The following is a 26,396-nucleotide window of genomic DNA, read 5'->3' as shown; positions in this document are numbered from 1 at the left end:
ACTCTGTCCAAGCAAGTTTTTGGTAATTAAAATACATTGTACTGCAATGGCTTAATGATGCAATCATGCCTACAGTGTTTTTCCTATTTCCATACCTCTATTTCTCTTAATTGTTCACTTCTTAACATAACATCTAATTCTAAAGGTTGATTCTGCAGCTCGTTGACTTTCTGCTCGTCTTCAGTGTTTTTCATGCTTTCTTGAGTATCGAAAGAAAGTTGTTTTGACAAAACCATCTCCACCGCTGAATTCTGAAAACATAAAAAGATGCATCATTCAACCTTCCAAATACATCGTTTTTCTTTATGAAAACACTCCAGTTGCTTCTATTAGACTAAATTCTCCCCAGATTAAAGACTTAAGTATATTTGGCAATGCAAAAAAAAGATTTTTTCATGTGAAAATAAATACCAATATGGGTATAAGTGAAATGGAATATTTTTAATAAGATAACGTAAGATGTAACATTGCTCCATTATATGCTGAGGCATAATACATAGGCTTAGCTTGGCATGGTAGCACATGCCTATAATCCCAGCACCTAGGAGTCTGAGGCAAGAGAACCATGAGCTTAAAGCCAGCCTGGGCTATGTAGGAAGACTGTCTCAAAAAAATTAACAAACGAATAACATATTTTACAGTACGTGTATATACATGGGGGTGGGTCATAAAGAAAACGGATGAAAAAAAAAAAGGTTCCCAAATCTATGCTTAGAATTCACTATAATGTAGAGGTCAAAAGAAATACTAAGGGCTCTTTATTACTCACTGGTGTATACAATAAGTGACAGAGGAAATACCAAGAGTTCATATAATGAAAATAGACTATACTCCATAGCAGTATGAAGTGCAACCTAGCTAAGGCAGCACAAGTTCTGTACTAATGGTTCTTTTTCTAGAGTCCTTAAGAACTTATGGCTTTCAATAGGGTACACACAGTGAGGGCATTTGCATTCCCTTGTTCTTCTCACCAAGCATTATTGGGAGCTTACACTATCCATGACCCGTGGCAGTAATAGAAGATGTTAACGACAGAGAAATAACCCAGGGATACAGGGAGCATTGCACATTATCTTTGCCACTGTTCTGTAAACTTGTAGCTCTTATGAACATCAAAAGCCATCGTGCAGAGCTTCACTGATGCTAAGCGGCAGGTAAATTCAAGCTGTCCAGGGTTTCTGGGTTCTAAATAACACGGAGAGCACATCATTTGAATTTGGAATTTCACTCCTGTCAACTCGGGGGAAAGATCCAGAAAGAAGGAAAAGAGGCCAGAGGAAGAGAAGGGTCATACCACTGTTTAGTCAGTGGCTCAGGGGCCACCATCATATACGGGAGCCACCTGCCTGCTTTCACCCCAACTAGCACAGCTGACACAAGACAAGCTGAGCTAAGGCCTTGCTGCCAGATCCTGGGGGAGCCTTAGCGACTGTCAGTCACACACTAGGAATCCAGAACTCTTGGGGTCCCATACCTGATGTCTGAGAACTGGGTTTCTGCAGGAAAATATGAGCTTTGGTAATGACTGCCTTTAGCAAGTAGACAGAAGGCAGAGAGCAAACACCCTCAATCACCCTTGAACATCATCTCTCAGTAACAACCCCAGGAGTCGTTTTCTACTGTGACAGAAAGCCAATGGAATCAAGTGAACATTTCATATATAAAGGGGTAGAAATCCAACTGTTTATTTTTATTTCTTCATTTTCTTGGTTTTGTTGTTGTTGTTGTTGTTGTTTTGTCAGTACTAGGATTTGAATACAGGTCCTGTGTGCTATCCCATAGCCTTTTCCCCACAAGGCTGGCACTCTCTAACTCAAGCTATGCTTCCACTAACTGGGTGTTTGCTGATTAACTGGAGCTAAGAGTCTCTTGGATTTGTCTGTCTAGCCTAGCTAGCTACAAGCTGGGATCCTCAGATCTCAGCCTCTTGAGTAGCTAGGATTACAGGTGTGAGACACCAGCTCCCAGCTAGGATTTTAATTTAGTATTCAATATCCTCCGTTGAATTTGGGAGTGAGGGGAGTATGATTATTTAGGAGTTGTAAAGCAGCTGACCCCGGCAACAAGGTCACCTGTCAATACTGGGTCTTCCTCACAGCTAGTAGAGGGCATGCAGGCATTCATTCTTTTTAACTTACTGCTTCCTGCTTAAATATGGTGAGGAAAGTTTCTCTTATATATACAATCCTCAAAAGTCTTAGTGACTGAGACTTAAAATTCCCTGATACTATGGGGTTTACAGTGAAACTTTCTCATGGCCACGTAATAACCTAGACAATTCCATTCTGATTTCTTTCATCTCCCTTGCATTTTTGCTCCAGGAAAACAGTCAGTGTTCTACCTGATCATTACAGACAGCACACAAAGTGGGTGAGAACTTGAGGTAGGAGAGATCATGGGAAACTGGGTGTGGGAAAAGAAACCACACACTGGTTAATGAACAGCTTGATGAAAAGCACACATGCAGTACTTGCTTTACTTCTGGCCTTACCCCCTCTCACTAAGCTGTAACAAACAGCTTTCCCACTCTAACCTTACAGACTTGTCCAAGTAATGAGTACTCTCTGGGAATGAGCTTCTACATTAAAGAAGAATACTCAATCCTGTGGGGGACGTGTGGTGTGAGTTTAGTAAAACAACTCCTTTGATCACACAAGTATCTGCAAAGGAAAATATTTACTTCAAGGACGGACACTGGTCTTGAAAAAAAGAAGTATCTGATTTTTAGAAAAAGCCCATCCTTTAAAGGGATGCTCAAAGAAAACAGACTTCTATGTCATCATGACCCAGATTTAGTAACCTGACCAGACTTGCTATCTCTGGATCTGAGTGATATCAAACTCTAACTACAGCTTCATCAACGTGTGAGGCTTTTTCTGTGTATGGGTTCTAAAATATCAAACCCGGAGCTTCATACATGCTAGGCAAGCAATCTACCACTAGGCCATACTCCTGGCCCTGAAATAAGAACACTGAATTGCTGACTCTTTTAGAGCTTCACATCTCCTCATTCTCAAGCTTGATGTCTTAGCACAGCCACCAGCACTTACCCCACTTCGATCCCAATTTTTCTCCAACTCCTCCACTGCTATTGCACCATTGGTGGTCCCTGGCTCATCAGAAGTGTTCTGTCTCTCATCACTTGATGGAGAAAAGTTTTCAGGCATTTCTGTTAAACATTCTGATCTGAGAAGTCTGCTGAGACAGTTTTTAGTCTCCTGCTTAGCAGATTCAATTCTGTTTTCTAAACCCTTTTGTTTATTCTCAAGTGCTTGTAGATCATCATTAATCATCTTCTGTCCCACCGAAGATGTATTTTGCTTGATGGACTTTGCCAACGTTAAAATCTTCATTAGTGGCTCTCCTTGGAAACTGAGTCTACTCTCTAGTTCCTACGAGTAAAGAAAAGAAAGTATTGCCCTTCAATTAGAAGAAGAGTTCACTGACTTTTGTAAATCATGGAGTATGCTGCTTAACTGGTGGAAAATGTGTTAAAAATGATCAACTAGGGGCCAGGAGTCTGGTGTAGTGGTAGAGTGTTTGCCTTGCATGCACAAAGACCCAGGTTCCATAGCTTGGTACCAAATACTTAGACAAAAAGCCAGAAGTGGTGCTAAGTGGTTGAGCCTTGAGAAAGTCCAGACAGTACTCTGACCCTAAGTTCAAAGCTCAGGATTGGTTAAAAAAAAATCAATCAGGTGCCTCTGCTCACATCTTTTTTTTTTGGTGCCAGTCCTGGGGCTTGAAACTCAGAGCCTGGGCACTGTCCTTGGACACTTTTTGCTCAAGGCTAGCACTCTGCCACTGAGCCACAGTGCCACTTCTGGCTTTTTCTGTGTATGTGGTACTGAGGAATCAAACTCAGGGCTTTGTGCATACTAAGTGAACACTCTACCACTAGGCTACCTCCTGGTCCCTGCTCCTATCTTTAATCCTAGCTGCTCAGGAGGCTGAGATCTATGGAAAATGGTTGGAACTGAGCCCAGGGAGGAAAGCCCACAAAACTTTTACTGTCAACTAACTACCAAGAAAGTCGAAAGTAAAGTTGTGGTGCAAGTGGCACAATGTTAGCCTTGAACAAAAAAAAATCTCAGTTCCCAGGCCAAGTCTCAGGACCAGCACATGCACATGTGCATAAGCATGTGAATATGTGCACACACCACACACATACACACACTACCAAAGCATGCCACAAAGAAGGAACTCTGGAGTAAAATTTAAAGCAATGTAGCATCCCACATCAAATTCTTAAACAATTTTTGTCAAGTACTAGGAAAACTGCAACAGGTCATGAAAAAAATGTTCACAGTTATCTGTTTGAACTCAGGGCCTTTATTTGCTAGACTGATGCTTTACTCCTTGAGCCATGCCTCTAGCCTGATTTTGGGGGTGGTGCCAGACCTGGGGCTTTAATTTAAGGCCCATTTTTTTTTTTTTGCCAGTCCTGGGCTTGGGCTCAGGGCCTGAGCACTGTCCTTGGACTTTCTCAAGGCTAGAGCTCTACCACTTGAGCCTCAGCACACTTCTGGCTTTTTTCTATGTATGTGGTACCGAGGAATCGAACCCGGGTCTTCATGCATGCTAGGCAAGCACTTTAACCACTAGGCCAAACTCCCTGCCTTAAGGCCCATTTTCAAAGTGGAAAAGAAAAGAAATCCTCAGGCTGTTGCAGTAATGCAAAGCCACAAGAATTCCCCCTCCCCCAGAAGTCCCCTCATTCTCTCTCTCTCTCTCTCTCTCTCTCTCTCTCTCTCTCTCTCTCTCTCTCTCTCTCTCTCTCTCTCTTTCTCTCTCTCTCCTTCCTTTCTTCCTCCCAAGGCCTGGGGCTTGAACTCATAGCCTGGGTGCTATCCATGAGCCTTTTTCTCAAGATTGGCAGTCTACCATTTGAGCCACAGCCTTGAATAAAAAAGCTCATGTCAGCACCCAGGTCTGGAGTTCAAACCCCCAAAACAGCATAGTGAAAGGAAGAAAGGGGGAAAGGGGGAAAGGGGGAAAGAAGGAAAGTGAGGAGGGAAAGGAAAAGAAGGGAGGGGAAAGGAGGGGAAGAAAGGGGAAGGGAAAGGAAGGGGAGGGGCGGGGGCAGGGCCAGGAGAGAGGAAGGGGAAGGGGATGGGAGAAAAGGGGAAAGGGGAAAGAAAAGGAAGAATGTTCCCATTTTTTATGTCAGCTCAAATCTTTATGAGTTATAGGACCAGGACTTGGATTTCATATTGTAGACACTGTTACTTGGCAATGAACATTGGTTCCTTTCAAGAACTTTTGTCTCCTCAATCTGGACTTGTTTAAATACCTGCAGCCTCTGCAGTTGGTCCTCCACTGCTGTTTGATCGGCAGGCGCATGGGAAAAATGGTCAAGTTCCTCGGAGAAACGGTCCAAGGTGGTGTTCAGCTCTGAGATGGCGAGCTGGTATGAATGATGCTCTTCCACGTGATTCTCCAGTTTTTGCACAGAATCCTAAAAGTAAAACCATGGCAGCTTGCCAATTATTTCTCTCTGAAATATTTCTCTGTCAGAGAGTCATTATACAATTCACAAATACTTGTATATTAAGAATTTCATCTTGAAACAGGGCTCTGTCCATACTTATCCAGAGCTGCTGGTGTTGGAGATAGTTCAATGGAAAATCTCCATCTCTCCCTCTCCCAAATGACTCTGAATAAAGATGTTTGTCCTTCCCATGTTTTCTCACCTTTCTTTCCTTCCCAAAGACCATTTGTTAATATATATATATTATATATATATTAACCCCTGCCCAACTCCTAGTATCTGGTGAAGTAGCATGTCTTAGTAATGCCTACATTGAACCTGGTTTTCAGTAAGTAGAGAATTGTAAACAATTCTATTTAGAGAATAGATCATGTGGAAAGATCCAAGAAAGAGCACTGACAGAAGAAGTTTCATAAAGATTGATATTAAACAATTGCAATGAGTGGATGGATGATGAATATCCACAATGTCACCTCCATAGATATGCCTGAAGAACATTAATCTAAAGGGTTAACACTGATCAAAATATACTCTACTCATAAACCGACATGTTCAACTGAAACCCTCTGTACAACTAAAGAACAAAATAAATTTGTTAAATTAATTTTTAACCTATTGAACTCTGAAAGAAGACAATTTCAATGAGAGGAAATAACACCATCATCAACGAACATGCAATGTATTCCCTACGCAAACGAGACTGGATTGATTCCGTAAATTTTGAGAACTGGTATTTTCACATTAAAAATAAATTTTCAGCCAGGAGTTTGGCCTAGTAGTAGAATACTTGCCTAGCACACACGATGACCAAGTTTGATTCCTCAATACCACATACATAAAAAAAAAGCCAGAAGTGGTGCTTTGGCTCAAGTGGTGGAGCTCTAGCCTTGAGAAAGCCCAAGGACAGTGCTCAGGCTCTGAGCCCAAGCCCAGGACTGGGAAACAATAATAATAACAACAACAACAATAAAATTTTGAAAGCTTTGGGTTTACCAGCAGAATGACAACCAACAACAATTGTATGGTTCTCTACATAAAAAAATCACTGCAATCATTTAAAACTGTCTGTCCACATCACCTGCAGCTGCTGAAGGAGACTTTCATGTAGATGTTTAATTTCCAGCCAGGGCTCTTCGCTAAAGCTGGGATTTTTGGTGCATTCCAATAGGTAATTTCCTTGAGATTTTAACTCCTTGAACAAGGATGTCAAATCTTGTGCCTTTTGGAGGAATTTCTTATAGATTTTTAGTTGGGCTTGCTTCTCCTGTAAACCAGGTTGCAGGGCGAAGCCTGCTTCTTGTTTCTTCCTTAGGTCTGTGAGCATCAGTCTTAGGTCCTCCTTACTTTGCAAGTATTTCTCTCCTTCTAGCAGAAGCTTTTCTTGGTGGCTAAATTTTACCATGTTTCATAAAGGAAATGATGGTTAGTCAAATGGAAAGGCATTTTTAAACACTGTGTAATTCAAGACATATTAAAATAAATACCATTAAAATAACACAAATAGACAGGAGCTTATGGTTCATGCCTATAATCCTAGCTACTCAGAAGGCTGAAATGTGAGGATTTCCATTTGAAGCCAGCCCAGGCAGAAAAATCTCTTATCACTAATGAACCACTCAAAAACAGGAAGTAGCACTGTGGCTCAAAATGGTAGTAGCTTTGAGCAAAAGAGCTCAGGGACAGTGCCTACGCCCTGAATTCACGCCCCACAGTCACCCAAAACAAATACCTCACAAATGCACATTATACTTTTTTTTTTTTATGTGAGCCACCAGCTCTCACTTGACTTTTTCCACTCAAGGCTGTAGCTCTACCACTTGAGCTAGCTTTTTGGTGATTAAAGACAAGAGTCTCATAACAGTATCTGCCAATGTTAACTTGAAATAAATTCTCAGATCTGTCTCTGGAGTAGCTAGTTTGCTAGCCATGAGGCACCATGGCTACATCATATCATCCAAAATAGCATTATGTTTAACTCAGAAATCTAGCCATTATTTGAAAATTACTAGAGTCTAATTTTGATTATACAGTTTGACCAGAGAATATTTAATACTTTACATGTCAAAAATCTTGACAGTTTTTTGCTGGCAAAATGACAGAGTAAGAGAGACACTGGAAATCATAGGCATGGGCAAAAACTTCTTGAACAGAGTCCCAGGGTCACAACAGACTGGAGAAAGACTCAACAAATGAGACTACCTAAAAGTAAAAAGTTTCTGCACAAAGACATGGCTACTAAAATAGAAAGACAGCCAACCAACTAGGAAAAGATATTTACCAATAATATATCAGACAAAGCTTAATATCCAATATCTACAGGGAACCCAAGAAAATAATCCCCCCCAAACCCAACAAACCACTCACTAAATGGGCAAGAGAACTAAAGAGAAACTTATCAGAGAAAGAGGTAAAAATGGCAAAGAAACATATGAGAAAATGCTCATCATCATCATCCCTGGTCATAAAGAAAATGCAAATCAAAACAACCCTAAGATACCACCTTATCCCAATCAGAATGGTCAATATTCCAGACTCAGACAACAACAAATGCTGGCAGGGATGTGGAGAAAGAGGAACCTTACAGCACTGCTGGTGGGAATGTAAACTAGTACAACCACTCTGGAAGGCACTTTAGAGGTTCCTCAAAAAATTAAAAATAGACCTTCCTTACAATCCAGCCACACCACTCCTAGGCATCTACCCTTAGCATCATAACCCAACATATGATAAGGACACCTGCACAGCCCTGTTCATTGCTGCACTGTTCACAATAGCCAAGCAATGGAAACAACTCAGATGCCCCACTACAGATGAATGGACACAGAAAATGTGGTACATATATACAATGGTATTCAACATAGCCACCAGATAAGATAAAATAATGGCATTCGTTGGAAAGTAGATGAAACTAGGGCAAATCATGTTGAGTGAGATAAGCCAAGACCAAAGGAACAAAAGGTACATGGTCACCTTGATATGTGGATATTAGATCTAAACAGTACAAGAGTGATGACTCAATACTGAGATATTCAAGGTCATTGACATGAACTTGGAAATACAAATGTAACTATATAGACATATAAATCTATGATGGATATATATATAACCTATAGACATATTGATCTATATCAACGTATATCTATGACATACAAACTCTCAGCTTAATTTTAACTTTGTTCTTAAATTTATGTGCCAGTGATTGCATATACAGATCCCATTCTTGAATTCTTATTTGTTAAACTTGACATTTGAAATATGATATAAAAATCACTGTTGATAAAATCTTTTAATAAAAAATCTTGACAGTTTTGGTTATATTTAAATATAATAATAATCCTTCATGTCATGTTTACATAAAACTAAAATAAGCATTCAGTATTAAGCACCTCAATGGTTTATGCTTTCTGTAACTTAAATTTTGATCTGTCACCTCAGAAAAACCTGTGTCAACCTTTTCGACATGAAATATACATTTAAGATCTGCTACAAAATGAGAATTTCTGCCAGACATCTACCTAGAAGGTTCAGTTAACATTTATCAATGTTTACTCACTTTGAAATTTCTGTAGACCAATATTTTTAAAGACTCATAATTCTACACTGTGAAGGATGTGGCTGATTGGAGGAAGGAGGTATGGAAAGGGAAGTAGGAATGAGTGTATGGAAAGATGCACAGTGAGAATTTGCTGCTAAGAGTTCCAGGTTGATACAAGAACTGTGCCCACTCTCTACTGTCGACAAATCAGCACTGGGGTGTCCTTTCTTATCTGAGATACCAGCTTTCTCTCCAACAGAGATTAACCCAGAGACAAAACATGCTTGTTATGGTTCCACTGGGCCATGAAAAGCAATGAAGGCAAAATGGTCCCTACCTTAGGTACGTGTTGGCTAAGTGGAGTGTGCTGTCCCATTGGCTGTTGATTTCCGTCAGGGTCTCCTGAACCATGGGGGCCTCGCTAGCCTCAGCTTGTCTCATGATAGTCTGGATTTTGGCATCCCCTTCTGGCTTTAGTAAAATGATTTCCTGAAACCAACAAAAAAAATCTTTATCATTTGTGTTACTAGGAATATTACTGATGACTGTGTGTGTTGCTGGTACCAATGCTTGAACACTCCTCCTTAGCTTTTTATAATAGCTGGTGCTCTACCACTTATGTCATGCATCCAACTTCCAGCTTTTTGATGATTAGCTAGAAGTAAGAATCTCAGGGATTTTTCTGCCCTAGCTGACAGTGAACTCAGATTCTCAGATCTCAGACTCCTAGGATTATAAGTGTGAGCCACCAACACCCAGTCCAGATGATGGCATTTGATTTGTAAACTTTCTATTGACAGTCTAACTGTGGAGCTTCATTTTCGTACATGCTCTATACATGGTATAGAGTTGGTGCTCAGTAAATGCTTATCTGTTGACCCCTTGATTTACAACTGCTTTCTTTGATTTCACAGGTCCCGCAAATCCAGACAAATCCTTTTTGCCATCCACAGGTGGAGAAGGAGAGTCAGGGAGCAACATGAGCAGGACACTTCTGTTGGACTCATAACTTTTCACAGGAGAAATGGGGCCCCCATCAACTCTGTCTCACCACTCCAACAGGTAATTCCAATTCTCTGCTCTCTTTCTGTCTTTGCCCTAACAATGCAGTTCCATTCTTGGAAAAACTACTCAAGATTCCCATAAGCCAGGTAGGTACATTCACAGATACAATTGCACGTGTTCTCCTATTAATCATTCTAGCTCCATTTTTTTTGGTTGGGGGAGGTGCCAGTACTAGAACATAAACTTAGGGTCTGGGTGCTGCCCCTTAGCTTTGCCACTCAAGGCTGACACTCTACCAACTGCACCACAGCTCTGCTTGTGGCATTTTGCTGGGTTATTGGAGATAAGAGTTTCAGTCTTTCCTGCCCAGGCTGGCTTGGAACTGAGATCCTCATGTCTCAGCCCCCTGGATAGCTAGGATTATAGATGGAAGCTACTAGCTCATTAGTCTTGATCATCTTGCCCCCCTACCCAATACGTTTCAATTAAAGTGATTTTAAGCCGGACACCAGAGTCTGTGAGACTCTTACCTTCAATTAACTATCAGAAAGCCAGAAGTGGTGTTGTGGTTTAAAGTAGCAGAGTGCCAGCCTTGAGCTGAAAAGCTCAGAGATAATGCTTAGGCCCAGAGTTCAAGCCCCACAACTGACCAAAAAAAAATATTTCAATAAGCATGTATGCAGCTGTCTCCTGAATTTTCTCTCCTGACATGGATGACTCTTGTATCCTCGCTAACTTGGGCTCTCATCCATGGCCTTTACTTCATTTATTGGCACACAGTAGAGATGGACAATGACCAGGCCCTTCCCTCAAAGAGAGGTTGTACTTCCTTTCATATGCATTAAAATAATTTATATCCATCTCAACCTTCTGTTCTGAACGTTCAATGATCTGAATTGCTTCAACCCTTCCACAGTAACACTACTTTCCATTAAGAAACAAATCTTGGCCATTTTTCTTTTAAATCTTTTCAAAGTGAGAGTTCACTCTGACCTTTCAATCTACTTTCCACAGTTATACCTTTATTTTTTGGATTCTTTCTTCCAGTGGCATTTTGCCTTCAGATGAATTCAAGGTCATAAGGGACTCTTTAATTTCTTTTATCCACAGAATCACATCATGTGCAAGATCAGGAACGCTCTGGTCCCCAGCAGGTGGTAGCTTAGCCTCTTCTTCATTTTCAGGTAATTGTCTCAATAATGTCTGGTATCGATCAATCAAATGTGTTGATTCTGCTATTATTTCTTCTTCCTCAGAAAGCCCGTGTTCTTTCAAAGAGTTGTTTAGCTGGACCACAGATTCAAACCGTTCCCTGTAATTTCCAAATGCCATTGAAAACTGGTAGGAGCTGCTACTACAGGATGGAAAGAATTATACCCCCAAGTAATATACTTTGCCCAAGATCACGCTACCTCTCTTGAGCTAAGGCTTCCCAAAATAGCTCAGCTTTCTCTTCCGATTCGCCCAATTCTTTCCATTTCTCTTCTTGATTAGTCAACCAATTATTCAGGTTTATATAATCATCCTGCAATCTACAAGAACAATTCACAGATCAGATGATGAAACAAGCAAAAGTAGATTTATATCCATAAGAATGATGACACAACTCGTGACTCGGCCAGATGCTTACTTCCTGTGTTTTATTTTCCTAGAGAAAACTAAACTTGCCATATATCAAAATCTGAACAGTAATTTCCTATATTAAAGTGGAAGTCACTGAAGCAATGAGCCACATAAAGGTATTTTAAAGATCAGACAACAGGAAATATTTTTTGGATTATTCCCTGAGCCTTTGCCATTTTAGATCATTTGAAGACTCTCTCAAATTTTATAATCCTCGCATCAAACCTGAAAAAGGGCTAGAACTAGAGCTCAGTTTGATAATCAGAATTGTAAAAAAAATTTAAAAAATTAAAAATAGGGGTTAGAAGTTTAGCCTAGTGGTAGAGTTCGCCACCTAGCATGCAGGAAGCCCTAAGTTCTACTCCTCAGTATCACATACATAGAAAAAGCTGGAAGTTGTACTGTGGTGTGTCTTACTATAGATTTTTCCCATTTCTTATCCTTATTCCTTAAACAATAAATACCAATTATCCCAAAGCATTTGCATTGAATTAGGTATGCCTAGGTATGCATAGGTCATAAGCAAACAATTCCTCTGTGTGTGTGTGTGTGTGTGTGTGTGTGTATGCCCGCGCACACCCGCACACGCACGCATGCTCGCTAGTCTTAGGGCTTGAACTCAGGGCTTGAGCACTGTCCTTGGGCTTTCTCAAGGCTAGCAATTTACCACTTGAGCCACAACATCACTTCCAGCTTTTTCTGTGTATGTGGTACTGGGTCTTGGTGCATGCTAGGCAAGCACTCTACCACTAAGCTAAATTCCCAGTCCCAAAGTGTCTTTTTTTTCTTCTTTGGTCAGCCTCAGGGCTTGAACTCTGGGCATGGGCACTGTCCCCAAGCTCTTCAGCTCAAGGCTAATGCTCTACCTTTTGAGCTATAGCTCCACTCCTTCCCTGAGCTTTGTTGTTGTTGTTGTTAAAATATCCTTTTTTTATTAAAGAATTTATTAACATTGATTTTTACATCATATTTCAAATGACATGTTTAACAAACAACTATTCAGGAAGGGAATCTCTATATACAATCTCGCTGAGCTTTTTTACCCAGAGCATGAATCCAGGGCCTGGGCACTGTCCCTCAGCTTTTTTTTCCCCCAAGGCTAATGTTCCGTCACTTGAGTCACAATTCCACTTCTTGCTTTTTTGGTGCTTAATTGGAGATAAGAATCTCCTGGACTTTCCTGCCTGTGCTGTCTTTGAACCATGATCCTCAGATCTTAGCTTTCTCCTTCATAGCCACTGGTGCCCAGCCACTTCCCATTTTATATAAGAGCCTCAAGCAACTCAGGTTTTAGTGTTGAGGACTTCCAGAAATCAATGCCCACACTACCACCACCCTGGGACCAGCTGTATCTATTTTACTTGTGAAATGTATCTGGATTGTATTTCCCAGCATATGTGGTACTGAAAAAGAATACACAAGAAGTCACTAGAAAAAATCTACCTAGAAGTGTTGCTTGAGATCACCTTTCTGTCCTACCTCAGCAGCTGCTGCAGGTGGTGACCCAGTTCCTCTGCTCGGGCCTGGCAGATGGACTCCATTTTCTCTAATTCCAATTCCTGAGTCAGGAGCCAACTGTGCAGCTCCTTAACATGTGCTTTGGGAAGATGTTTCTGCACATGTTCCAGGACAGTGTCCACTTGCTGCATCTTATCACTTCGCCCTTCCAGAGTCAAGAAATCCTGAAGGGAAACAGAAGGTTACTGTGGTCTACTAGCAAGTATAAAGGCTCTGTCACCTCTGTGACATTATTCCAGAGCAGTGTACAGTCCCACGCTCCACTTCGACATCTGCCAGGACATGAAGACGTGGCTAGCTCCCACTCCAGATAGGACTGCAGCTGTTCTGAACTGTGGATGCCTAGCTGCATGAGCACATGGCTTTCTGGGAATCACAGAAGTACAAAAAATACAGAGGCATGGAGCATAGATCAAGACCAAGAAAGCCACATATTCCTCTGCTGGCTCTGCTCTACTTTCTCCTAAATACTTCTTCCTTTCTGGCCATCAATATTCAAAACTAAATGGATTCATCTTCCTTGAACTTGGCCCAAGCAAAATTCTCCTCATAATGCTTGTGTTTCAATCCATCAATTGCTGAAGCCTGTGATATGGGCAGAAATGAAAGGCAAGAGCCAGTGCCGGTGGCTCACACCTGCAATCCTAGCTACTCAGGGAGCTAAAAAATAAGGATTGTAGTTCAGAGCCAGCCGAGATGGGAGTCTGTGAGACTCTTATCGCCAATAAACTATTCACAAAAACCTGGAAGAGGTGTTTTGGTTCAGGTGGTAGAGTGCTAGCCTTGAGCACAAAGAAGCTCAGTGATAGTACCCATGCCCTGAGTTCAAGCCCAGAACTGCGCACCCCCCAAAAAAAAGGAAAGGTAAGAAAAAAGGGGCAAAGGAAAGTTTTGTAATCAAGATTAATGCCACTTAATTGGTTAACCAATTAATTAATACCAATTAATTATAGCAAAGAAAACACAGTGCCATCAACAAGCTTGGGGGTAGGGAGTAATGCATGAGGATAGCTTTAGCACCAGTAGTTCAAGGCTAGCCTGGGTCCCAAAAAGCAAGCAAGGAAGCAAACAAGCACTTTACAAGACTGTCTACCTGAAAGTGAACATGTAACATGCTCCTACACACTTTGCCTTTCAGTTCATGTTGTAGTCTGACCAGCAGTATGTTAAAAGTTCAATTGCAGCCAGGTTCCAGTGGTTCATGCCTATAGTTCCTGAGGAGGGAGGCTGACACCTAAGAATGGAGGCTTGAAGCCAACCAGGGCAGACAAATCCATAAGACTCTTATCTCTAGTTAATCAGCAAAAAGCTGGAAGTTGTAGGTGTGGCTCAAGTGATATTGTACTAGCTATGGGCAAAAAAGCTCAAGAATCTGAATTCAAGCCCCCTTGTAATTTTTAGCCAAGTGTAATGGCTCAAACCTATAATCCTACCTACTTATGAGGTAGAGATTGGGGGTGAAGGTAGAGTTCTGGTTTCAGGCTACCCCACACAAAATAGTTCAGGAAACTCCATCTCAATTAATGGCTGGGCACAGTGGCATACATCTAGCATCTTAGCAATGTGGGAAAGCAAGAACAGGAGAATTGTCTAGGCTAGCCTGGACATAAAGGGAGACATTAGCAAGTTCAAGGTCTGAGTTCAAACAACAGCACTGCCAAAATAATAGTAACAGTAATCATAATAATATGATTTTAACATAACTGCAGTTCACTAAAAGTATCTTAACATAAACAGAATCTTAGAATAAATATGAAAACAGAATGGTTAAAGCCAGAGCCAAGAGCATGGCCTAGTGGTAGAGTGCTTGCTTTGCATGCACTAAGCCCTGGGTTCGATTCCTTGGTACCACATACACAGAAAAAAGCCAGAAGTGGTGCTGTGGCTCAAGGAGTAGAGTGCTATCCTTGAAGAAGCTCAAGGACAGTACGCAGGCCCTGAGTTCAAGCCCCAGGACTGACCCCCCCAAAATATTGTTAAACCCACTTCAATACTTACCCATTATCAGAGTTTCAGTGTAACTGGAAAAAATATCCCAGTTATTAGAAGTATTATCTTTTACCTAAAAAAGGTTACTACATCAAAATATTTCTCTATATACTTAAATACAGTCCTATGTTGCTAATATTTTAGTTTGATAAATTTTGATGCATGTGTCTTACAGAAAGTTTTTGTAGTTTTTGTTCCACACTCATTTTGGTTGCTGATGATTCAAAACAGTCCTTAAGGCTCATTTTAATGCTGCTGAACCAGTCATTGAAGTTCTTGCACTGATCTGGAGAAGAAGAAAAAAATAGTTCTATTCATTCCATTGAGACATCACAAACCTTGTTATGTTCCAGACTGCAGAATCAGTTTTCTATACTACTATAGTATAGTAGTAGTATACTGCAGTATACTACCTCCTACTGAAACCTAATTTTGAGGGTTGATAAAACATAATTTGGTGCATTTTCTTTTAATGTTGGGCGCCAGATGTTGCAAAACACTGCGAGCACCCACCCCACCACTATCCACCACTACAGGGAGAAACACAGTGATGGAAACCACACCATGGAATTGGTTTCTGGGGCACCAGTGGGTCTGTGTCTCTTGCCAGCCATAGATGCCCCAAAGTCCTGTTAACAGGGTCTTATTGATTATCAGACAGGGGAGTAGTACAGGAGGCAAGGAAGTGATCTCTTTGAAGTTACAAATACAGGCAGGTGAAACCATCACAGGATGAGTAACTTCCTTATCCCAGGAAGTAGAGGTAAACAGCAAACAACCCTAATTTGTTTAGGTCTTTTACCTGACTCCAAGTTTAACTCACTTTTAGGGAAGAATCTCTGTAATGCTCAGAGTGACTGATTTTTCTCAGGCCACTCCCAGCATTCTGGGAGTCAGAGAATGGCATTCCAATTGGCTTTATTAGGCCTCGTGGCTTGGCATTTACTGGTTCCCATAGTCCATCAGGAGACATGCCCTGAGTTCCAAGCCCAGTACCTCCACTGATCAATCAATGCTGTCTGCACAAACCTGTAAGCCAGGCTTAGGTTACTGTGAGTGCACAGCACTTCAATTATCATCATCCAGGCACTGGTAGCTCACGCCTATAATCCTAGCTACTCTGGAGGCTGAGAGCTGAGGATCACGGTCCATGAGACTCTACTCTCCAATTAATCACCAAAGAACTGGAAGTGGTGCTGTGACTTAAGGGGTAGGGCAGTAACCTTGAGCTGAAGAGCTCAGAGACAATGCCCAGGCCCAGAGTTCAAGGCCCACAACTGACCAAAAAAAAAAAAAAAAAAAATCCCAGGAACTAAACAAGAGAAGCCTCACACTCACCATTCAATAATGCACAGAAGTGATCTTGCAAAATACGTTTCTTGGCACTGAATAAATCGCTGACACTTTCATATTGCTTTTTCAAATCAGAGAGCTCCGGAGTGCTACAGCCTATATGATTCTCCAGGACCATCATGCTGTGCTTCTGCTGGAGAATCTGCTGTTGTATCTCCTATACAACAACACACCAACAACCACCATCACATCTTAAAACAGCCCCCTCCACACAACACCGTGCAGCTTGGTTTGGGAAGCATCTCAAAGATGTTCAATTGAGGATACTCACTTTCCCTTCATGAGCCAATGTATCTACGTATCAGTGCACGTTAATATTCAGAAGTTATTGTCCCGTGAAGGATGAAAAGGTTAAACAAAAGCATTTTCTGAGCTTTCCTCCCCAACTAGGACTTTCACTTTTCTGGTTTTACTGCCTGTAAAAAGCCACGGCTATTGAAAGTAAATAGGAGAATAACATGGGTCACGGAAACCACACAGTGGGGCAGTACCTCAAGTTTCGTGAATATCTCCAGGCTGTCAGAGGGAGACAGTGCTTTCAGGAGGGACTCAGTCATGCCAATCTGGGTCTTAGCTTGGTTCAGATCCTCCCTGAGCTCCGCTGGGCTGCCACTGAGATCAGAGCCCTTGGATTCCCCTGTGAGATACTTTCTTACATGGCCCATCTTGCTTAAAACAGAGGATTCCATGACCTGAAATTATACAACACAGGAAGCACTGAGATGAGGTGTGTTCACTAGACTTCCGGAAATTGCACTGCAAGAGAGCATGCCAGGATGGCTTTGCTTCACTGAGAAATCAAGTCTTCTGATGGCTCTCCTTTGTTCTTGCCACCCATACAATGAAAGAGGTACCTCGAAAAGGGAAAAGTTATAGCAGGGAAGCTGGGCACCAGCGACCCGTGCCTGAAATTTCATCTAAATCTCAGGAGGCTAAGGTCTGAAGATCATGGCTCAAAGCCAGCCCAGAGAGGAGAGTCCATGAGACTTGTGCCTCCAATTAACTACCAAAAATCTAGAAGTGGAGCTATGGCTAAAGTGCTAGCCTTGAGCAAAGAAGCTTGGGGACAATGCCTAGGAATCGAGTTCAACACCTATTACTAGCACAGAAAAATAAAGAGAAAGGGGGGCGGAGGAGGAGGGTAGAAAGATAACAAGGGAGGGAGAGAGAGAAGGAGAGAGGGAGGGAGGGAGAGAGGGAAGGAGGGAGGGAGGGAGGAAGGAGAGAAAGGGAGAAAGAGAAAAAGAAAGAAAGAAAAAGAGAAAGAAAGGGGAAAAGGGAGGGAGGGAGAGAGGAAGGGAAAAGGGGAGGCAGGTAGGCAGGCAAAGTAAAAATGAAATAAAAATGTACAGAAAGGGGCCAGGAGTATTGCTTAGTGTTAAGAGTGCTTGCCTAGCATGCACAAATCCCTGGGTTCGATTCCTCAGTACCACATACACAGAAAAAGCCAGAAGTGATGCTGTGATTCAAGTGGCAGGGTGCTAGTCTTGAGCAAAAAGTATGCAAGGACAGTGCCCAGGCCCTGAGTTCAAGCCCAGGAATGGCAAAAAAAAATCTGAAATATATATAAAGTATCCAATAACCACTACAGAAATAAAAATCTCATGGACTTTAGTGCCCGGGCTGGCTCTGAACCTCAGATCTCAGTCCCCTGAATAGCCAGGATTATAGGCTTGAGCCACTGCACCCTGCTATGAATAATATTTTACAGGCTAGAGAGTTAATCTTTGAGACTTTTAAATTAAAATAAAACTCTAGTACCTGCAATTCAAGTGGCTTTTCACTACTCTGAAGCAGGAATTGTATTTCAGTCACTCTTCTAGAAAATTCCAAAGTTCTTTCTTCATGGGCTTGTAATTCTTCCTAAAACATATTTTGAAGAAAAAGATCTTGTTATTTCATGGTTAATTTTCACAAAACTTTAATCTACAGATTTCACTTAATTGCTTGTTTTTGTTAGTCCTAGGACTTGAACTCAGGCCCAAGTCCCTTGAACTTTCATGTTCAAGGCTAACACTCTACCATTTTGAGCTATAGCACCACTTCCAGCTTCCTAATGGTTAACTGGAGGTAAGAATCTCGTCGATGTTCCTGCTGGGCTGGCTTTGAATCAGGAACTCAAGACTTCCTGAACAGCAGGATTACAGGCGTGATTCACAGATACCTGGTCTTTTTTGACAGTCCTGTGAGTTACACACACAAGTATCTTCTGGATCCTGGCAAAGCATAATTGGGTGAAGTCTTTGGTTTTGGGAATGAGCTTAAGTGAGGTATTACAAATTCTTAGGTGTGTGAATGGACACATGGACACGGACACGGACACGGACACATACACACACACACACACACACACACACACACACACTTACAAACAAAATTTCAGCAGAATTTGACCCACAGGCTACTGCTTTATTATCTTTCACTTCAGGTTTTAAATAAGCTATGTTTCAAAAGAATGTTAAAGGATCTTTAGAGATGACTCATTTACACTCAGAGTTTTACTGTAGAATTATCATAACCAAGAAATCACCGCCCACTTCAAAGACTGTTTCCCAAATGTCTAAAAATAAACATGAACACATACATGCAGACACGCTTTCATATTACACTGGACCATACATATCTGCCAATGTTTAAATGCTTTTTAACCTAGCAAGATAATGTTTTTCATGTGATATAAACTAATCATTATATATATTGTGCAAGAGTTTGTTTGCCCTTTGTGGGGGGTGGGCAGGAAAACTGGGGAATTGAACTCAAGGCCTTAAGCATACTAAGCAAACACTTCATCCATCCTATCACTGAGCGATACACTCAGCCCCAGAAGGAATTCTTTTCAGAGTTAAAACAAACAACTTAGATTCTTTCCAACTAAGATTACAGACTTTGCCCCATTTTGGTTTTGTTTTGTAAATCAGCTTTCTTGCATGGAAGGCAATCCAATCTTATGTTTTCTATCATCCTTTTGTGAGCCTGCTTAATTTTTGAGGGACTGAGAACTAGTTTTTGTTTTGTTTTTGCTTGTTTGGATTTTTCAGTGAAGATTAGACACAAGGCTTTGGGCGTGCTAAGCAGTAAGTCTTATTAATACCCATCAACTTGCAATGACCTGGGAACTGCTTATCAGAGTTTTATTGATACTTCTGAGGTTAAGTAGCTGTCAAGAATATGATCCACAAGCCCAGATTAATGATGTGGCCCTTTAAGAAAAAGTCCCCCTTACCCTTGTCCTTGGGTTGCAGACTAATCAAAATGTCTTTGCCTTTTTTACACTAGCTACCCTTTGGGTGATTTGGTGAAACCTAGGAGTCTTTTGCATAATATTATTTGAAAAATAAAACAGAAAAGAGGTAAACAATTACATTAGATTGAAGTTATCAAAAATTTTGTATCATACTATTTATAAGAGGTATTATGCTTACTATTGTTATCAAAATGTCACAATTACATAGCTGTAATTAAAATATATTGTTATAACTACCAAAATATTACTAATAATTTATAATATATATATTTCATGTTTTTCGATAGCTAAATTACCTGATGTAGTGGTGGGCCTGCTAACTTCTATCTTTTAAAAATAATCATAAGATAGCAGTTGTAACAAATGAATAAAAATCTAACATTCCTTTATGATTTTCTTGATAACTAAGTTACACTCATGGTAGTTTATCTATGAACATGTATGTGGGGAATGTATGTGTGTTGTCTATATTTATAATTAAAACAAACACTGCCTGGGAATGTGGCTTAGTGGTAGAGTACTTGCCTAGCGTGCATGAAGCCCTGGGTTCCATTCCTCAGTATCACTTACACAGAAACAGCCGGAAGTGACGATATGGCTCAAGTGGTAGAATAGTTAGCCTTGAGCACAGAGAGGGTCAGGGACAGAACCCAAGCCCTGAGTTCAAAGCCCGAGGACCAGCAAAAAAAAAAAAAAAAAAACAACTATGGTTTAGATATTTGTGAAACAAAATCCCCCCATTCAAGATCATCTTATCCATGAATCTCACTGGGGGTTTGTGAATCCCAGATTAAATAGTGTCCACCTTGGACTGGGCCTATGGCTCAAGTGGTAGAGCACCTGTCTAGCATGCACATGGCCTGGAGTTCAAAATAACAAAACCCCACACAACAACTATATATACATCCTCTTAGATATCACAAATGGAGTGGTAGAGTTTGGCTCTTTCCTAAGGACCAATGAAAGAAAATTTTTTTTTCTTTCAGATTTTTCTACCCTGCTCCAAGAAAGCACCATCTGCCCTCAAATGCCAGTGGTGCAGAGGCAGAGCCTCTGTTTTACTCTATGGAGTCACCTGCAGTCTGCCTCCGTCCTCCTCAGTCAGCTGATCCAGTTCCATCGGCTGATAGGTTTTTTTAGTCCACTCATCGATGATGTTTTTCAAGTTAAAAAGTTTGTCCCACAAAGCCAGAGCTCGACCAAGCTTGTCATAATGCTCTTCTGTCTTCTCATTCATCTGTCATAATTCAAACCCACAGGAATTGAGATAGATAAAAAAGATGAAAACCATTATTTCAATCTAACAATGGTTTAAAATTAAATTTGAGTTTACTCAAATGATTTGCTTTACTTGCCAATAAGAAAGTCATTTAAAGCTGGGAATGGTGGCTCACACCTGTAATCCTAGCTAGATCTGAGGATCACGATTCAAAGCCAGCCCAGGTACTAAAGTCATCACAATTCAAAGCCAGCCCAAGTACTAAAGTGTGTGAGACTCTAATCTCCCAATTAACCACCAGAAAACCATAAATGGTGCTGTGACCCACGGGGTAGGGTAGCAGCCTTGAGCTGAAGAGTTCAGAGACAGTACCCAGGCCCAGAGTTCAAGCCTCACGACCAACAAAAAAAAAAAGTCACTTTAAAAGTGACTTTTCTAAAAAAAACTAAACTTGTAACTATATATGCAATGAAAAGCAACAATATTCCTTATATCTAAACCACATTATATTTTTAAAAAAGCTTTTTTCATGTAGATGAAAAAAACAAGATGGGTATATTCTTAGTTTGTACTTCATAAAAATATCATTCTTGTCCAATCAAAAATATATGAAGTATAGAGCTGAAAAAGAGTCACTATCCTCAGTTATGAAATAACTGTGTACATTTTTCATATACCTGGAAGATTACAAACTCAACTGTAAGTTAATTAGTAAGTCTAAACCTTGTATCATTCAGACATTTTTTACAATGAACATAGTTTAATTTTTCAGTTTTATAAGAATATTCAAGACATTCAAAAAGTACCAATTCAATTATTACGAAAGAGCATTTGCAGACAATTAAATTACCACCTACATCAAGCCATCTATCCACAAGGACATTAGCCTCTTTTTCAAACGGGGGCTCTTCAAAGGCTTTCATTTTGTTTAGATGAAATTGAAGGTTTTTGCAGATCTGGTTTATCTTGTCTATCACTTCTAAATGTTCATTAAATTCTTGTTTGACAATTTCAATCTGTTAAAAAAAAAGACAGGGAAGATATTTTTGATATATTGTCCTAGACAACACAAAAGCACAATAATGCTGTATTTCTTCTACATGCAAAGAACCTTCTTGCTGTACTGGTACAGTGGAGCACTGGATAAGGAGGACGGAGAATGGCAGGTGGTCCCAGCATGGGAAGGAACAGTGGCTTGGCTCTACAGTGCATGTCTGGGGTGAACGGAAAAGAATCGCTCCCGTGCTGTCACCTCCCAAACATTAGTGATGCTCTGACATGCTAGCCTGGTCCTTCTTTTGCATTTGCCTTTTATTAAAGAGAGTGGAAAATTGGCACAGGAGCCTAAAGATCCTGGTTCCGATGGTGTTGCAGGAAGAAGTTCTCAGTGGTACCAGGTCAGGACCACTGGGCTAAAACACTAGGACGATGAAGTCATTGACTGTGTGCAAACAGTCCTACATCATCACCAAATTAACTGGATGTTTTCTTTCTGTTAGTCATGGGGCTTAAACTCAGGGGCTGGCCACTGTCCCTGAGCTCTTTTGCTCAAGGCTAGAGCTCTACCACTTTGAGCCACAGCTCCATTTCCAGTTTTCTGGTGGTTCATTCGAGTTGAGAGTGTCAAGGACTTTCTTGCCCAGGCTGGCTTTGAAGCATGGTCCTCATATCTATGCCTCCTCAGTAGCTAGACTATAGGGGTGAGTTACCAGCACCCAGCCATCAATTTTCTTAATACTCACTACTAGATTTCCTTTTTTAAAAGTGTGCAAATATGTAAGTATCAGTGATAAAACTTCAAGATCCTTCCACAAAAATGTATTATTTTTAATGGGTGTATGTGTATGTAGGATAATATACTACAATCTCAATAAAATGAGAAAATCCTAGATCATTTATGCATTTCCTAAGGCTATTTATAATTTTAAAATTTGTTTGTTTATTGTGCTGATACTAAGGCCTTGCATCAAACTCTCAGTGGTGCTCTGCTCCTTGAGCCATATCTCTATTTCCAGCCTTTCATTAATTAACTGGAGATAAGAGTCTTGTGGAGTTTTCTACTAGGGCTGGCTTCAAACTAAAACCCTCAGATCTCAGCCACTAAGTAGACAGGATTACAGGCTTGCTGGGCAGCTCTGACACAGATGAAAAGGTGGGACCCATACAACGACCGTTCCTGACATTCTGGGTGTCACTGGAGTGGTACATGAATAATTCTAGATGGAGACCAAAGCACCTGAAAGATCTCATTTATTTACATTTCCACTATGTTGTGCCCATGCCTAAGAAATCTAAATAAGATGGTTTTCTACCATGTAGGTGTGTCAAGCTGAGTGCATGGCCCATGTGTCACGTCTGAGCTCACTGCTCTGAACATAGAGGAAAAGCAAGTTTTCTAATGGAGGGTGGCACACAAGGAGGCATGATAGATTCCTTTTCTGTATCATTCTCCTGACATTCTGTCTATGACTCCTGTACAATCCTAGGAAATAATGACATCTAGTGTCCAAAACAGCTACTCTCCTTAGCAGGTGGGGCCAAGACTGGTAAAGCGCCACAGAGTAACCAGGAAGTCAAGCTCACACAGCCTGACAGAGGTCAGCTATGATTTTCCCCATGTCACCACTTTATTCCCCTAGGCTGCTGGGAACCAGGGACCCAGCACCAAAATTACCCAGCAACCAATGACTAACTGGAAACTGACTGCTTTCAAACATTGGTAGTGAAGACCTTTCTTTCTTTCTGGTCAGTCAAGGGGTTTGAACTAAGGATTCTGGGCACTGTACCTGAGCTCTTTTACTCAAGGCTATGGCCCTACCCCTTGAGCCACAGCCCCACTTCCCATTTTCTAGTGATTAATTGAAGATAAGAGTCTCAGGTTCTTTAGTGCCCAGGCTGGCTTTGAACCAAGATCTTCAAATCTCAGGCTCTGAGTAGCTAGGATTACAGGTATGAGCCACCTCGCCCAGCCTACTTTTGATCTTTTTTTAGCTGGTTAATTGGAAGTAAGAGTCTCATGAATTTTTCTGACCAGGCTAGCTTTGAACTGTGATTCTAAGATCTCAGCCTCCTGCATAGCTAAGAACTAAGTAATTTCTTTTAAAGCAAGTTTCCAAGATGATTTCATTTTAATCCCCTCTTCTCTGTTAGCCCCGTGTGTGCCCTTGTGTGGATCACAGGGTTGCTTTTCATGTTGGGCCAACCGCTCACCTCTGCTATCCTTTTCTTCAGGTTGTCCTTTCCCATGTATGAAGGTTGCAGGGAGAAGACATTCTCTTCTTTCTGAATCAAAGCTGTCAAGACATTCTTAGAGTTCTGGTACTGTTTTAAGAGCTCCAGTACTCTCTCACATTGTTCAAGACTGCAATGGGGGAAAAATTGAAAGAAAATATTATTTTCCTATGTCTATCACAATAATGACTATTAACTCATAAAGGACTTTTCCTCTAATAGTGTTTTATCCATATATCTTAAGAATGAAGAGACACATATTTATCTGGCAATCAGACAGTAAAAATAATCACCAAGTCAACAATGTAACTAGATCAATAGTAAAAAGTGAACAGGAAGTTCTATAGAGAGAAATACAGAATTTATAACTCTCATCTCAGTTTCATCATTAACAAAAAACAGTAGTGGGAAAATAGCACTGCTGGGTGTGGTGGCACATTCCTGTGATCTCAGCAACTTGGGGGGAAGAGAAGGAAGATCTGGAATTCAAGGACAACCTGAGCACCATAGAAAGGTCAAAGTCAACCTTTAACTTTGGCCAACCAAATTTACAAGATGAGATTCTTGTCTCAAAACAACATACAGCTGGGGTGCCAGTGGCTCTGGCTTATAGTCATAACTACTCAGGAGGCTACGATTTGAGGATCATAGTTTAAAGCCAACCCAGGCAGGAAAATGCATAGTGTATGAGACTCTTAACTCCAACTGACCGCCAGAAAAAAGGAAAAAGAAAGTGGCACTGTGTCTCGAAGTGGCAGAAAGTTAACCTTGAGCACAAAAGCTCAGGGACAGTGCCCAGAACCCAAGTTCAATACCCACAACCAGGAAAAACAAAACACACAAAAATGCACATACCAGGCTGAGAGTTTGGGCCTAGCAATATAGTGCAAAAAGACCCAGGTTCAAGTCTTTGGTACTACACATATAGAAAATAGCCCAAAGTGGTGCTGTGGCTCAAGTGGTAGAGCTCTAGCTTTGAGAAAGCCCAAGGACAGTGCTCAAGTCCTAAGTTCAAGCCCTGGGACTGGCAAAAAACAAACAAACAAATGTACATACTAACAAAACAAAGCAAAGCAAAATAAAACAACTAAGTCCTCTCTAGTAGCCTGCTTACAGGAATGTTTACTAATTCTAGATTAGGTTCCTTTTAGAAGGTAAAATAAAGTAGATGAAAGCCAGAGGTAGGCTTTGTCTCATTGTCTTCCCAGGTATCAGTGGGACACAGAAGTGTATCAACTAGGATCCTAAGAGAGGACGGGGAAAGGATCATGGGGAGTCCATGGGGAGGCTGAGACACCCAGATGTCCCAAGGCACTCAGGCAATGCCCTGAACTTCACCACATACACAGACACCTTTTCAAAATATTCCTGGGTACAGACAACTGTTCCATTTGTGCAGGGAGTTACTGCCTTACCATTCAGTGACAGAGGCTTTGGTACGCTCCCACAACAGCACGGTACTGTGGCACTGCTCACTCAGAGGTTTCTCTCGGCCATCTGGGAATTGTGGGAGAGAGTTGGCCATTTCTTCTAAGAGTTTCTTCTCTTCTTCATATTCCTCTAGCTCCTCACTCAGCCGGACCAATGATTTTTTCCTTGAATGTGGGTAAGAAAGGTTTATTACCAAATTATGATGCCATTTGGTTTGAGATAAACACAGAAATTTGGGGGAACATATTAACTTTACTTTGATTTTATTAGGTAAAGCCCAAACTGCACATTCCAATTCTAATACAGAACTGGGGAGGTTCTATGGATTTCCAGAATACTAATTTGTTTTTTGGGGTTTGGAGTTTTGGGTTTTTTTTTGGACAAGGGGATGATTTGTTTGTATATTTTATTCACATATAACATATATAACTTGTATATAAGATATATATGATATCAGTAGTACCGAGGTTTGAACTCAGGGCCTGGGCACTGTCTCTGAGCCTCTTGCTCAAGGCTAGCACTCTACCACTTGAGCCACAGTGCCACTTACAGCTTTTTCTGATTTTATTGTACTGAGGAATCTGCACACTAGGCAAGTACTCTACCACTAAGCCACAATAGGAAACATTTTTGTAAAGGTATCACTGCAATAAAAAAAGGAAATGTAGTACTGGGTACAGTGGCTCACGCTTGTAATCCTAGCTACTCAGGAGGCTGATATCTGAGGACCATGGTTCAAAGCCTGCCTGGGCACTAA

General features: G+C 41.0%; 1 protein-coding gene across 1 annotated transcript in view; it reads right to left on the bottom strand.

The window, feature by feature from the left end:
- Syne2 (spectrin repeat containing nuclear envelope protein 2) overlaps window positions 1-26,396 on the bottom strand; it is a 276,157-nt gene that overhangs the window by 139,420 nt on the left and 110,341 nt on the right. Inside the window, exons 31-46 of the mRNA XM_090344255.1 lie at window positions 25,624-25,803; window positions 24,188-24,338; window positions 21,835-21,993; window positions 20,834-20,995; window positions 18,276-18,377; window positions 17,006-17,206; window positions 16,500-16,671; window positions 15,335-15,447; window positions 13,134-13,336; window positions 11,444-11,563; window positions 11,052-11,343; window positions 9,364-9,515; window positions 6,570-6,879; window positions 5,294-5,458; window positions 3,051-3,392; window positions 96-251 (exon numbers count right to left, since the gene is read on the bottom strand). Coding sequence (XP_090200381.1) covers window positions 96-251; window positions 3,051-3,392; window positions 5,294-5,458; window positions 6,570-6,879; window positions 9,364-9,515; window positions 11,052-11,343; window positions 11,444-11,563; window positions 13,134-13,336; window positions 15,335-15,447; window positions 16,500-16,671; window positions 17,006-17,206; window positions 18,276-18,377; window positions 20,834-20,995; window positions 21,835-21,993; window positions 24,188-24,338; window positions 25,624-25,803 — 2,980 coding nt within the window. The remainder of the gene's footprint in view (window positions 1-95; window positions 252-3,050; window positions 3,393-5,293; window positions 5,459-6,569; window positions 6,880-9,363; window positions 9,516-11,051; window positions 11,344-11,443; window positions 11,564-13,133; window positions 13,337-15,334; window positions 15,448-16,499; window positions 16,672-17,005; window positions 17,207-18,275; window positions 18,378-20,833; window positions 20,996-21,834; window positions 21,994-24,187; window positions 24,339-25,623; window positions 25,804-26,396) is intronic.

The sequence above is a fragment of the Megascapheus bottae genome, chromosome 14 (genome assembly GCF_031878675.1).
Source record: "Megascapheus bottae isolate mThoBot1 chromosome 14, mThoBot2.hap1, whole genome shotgun sequence".
NCBI lineage: Eukaryota > Metazoa > Chordata > Mammalia > Rodentia > Geomyidae > Megascapheus > Megascapheus bottae.
This window is presented reverse-complemented; position numbering and strand designations above follow the sequence as displayed.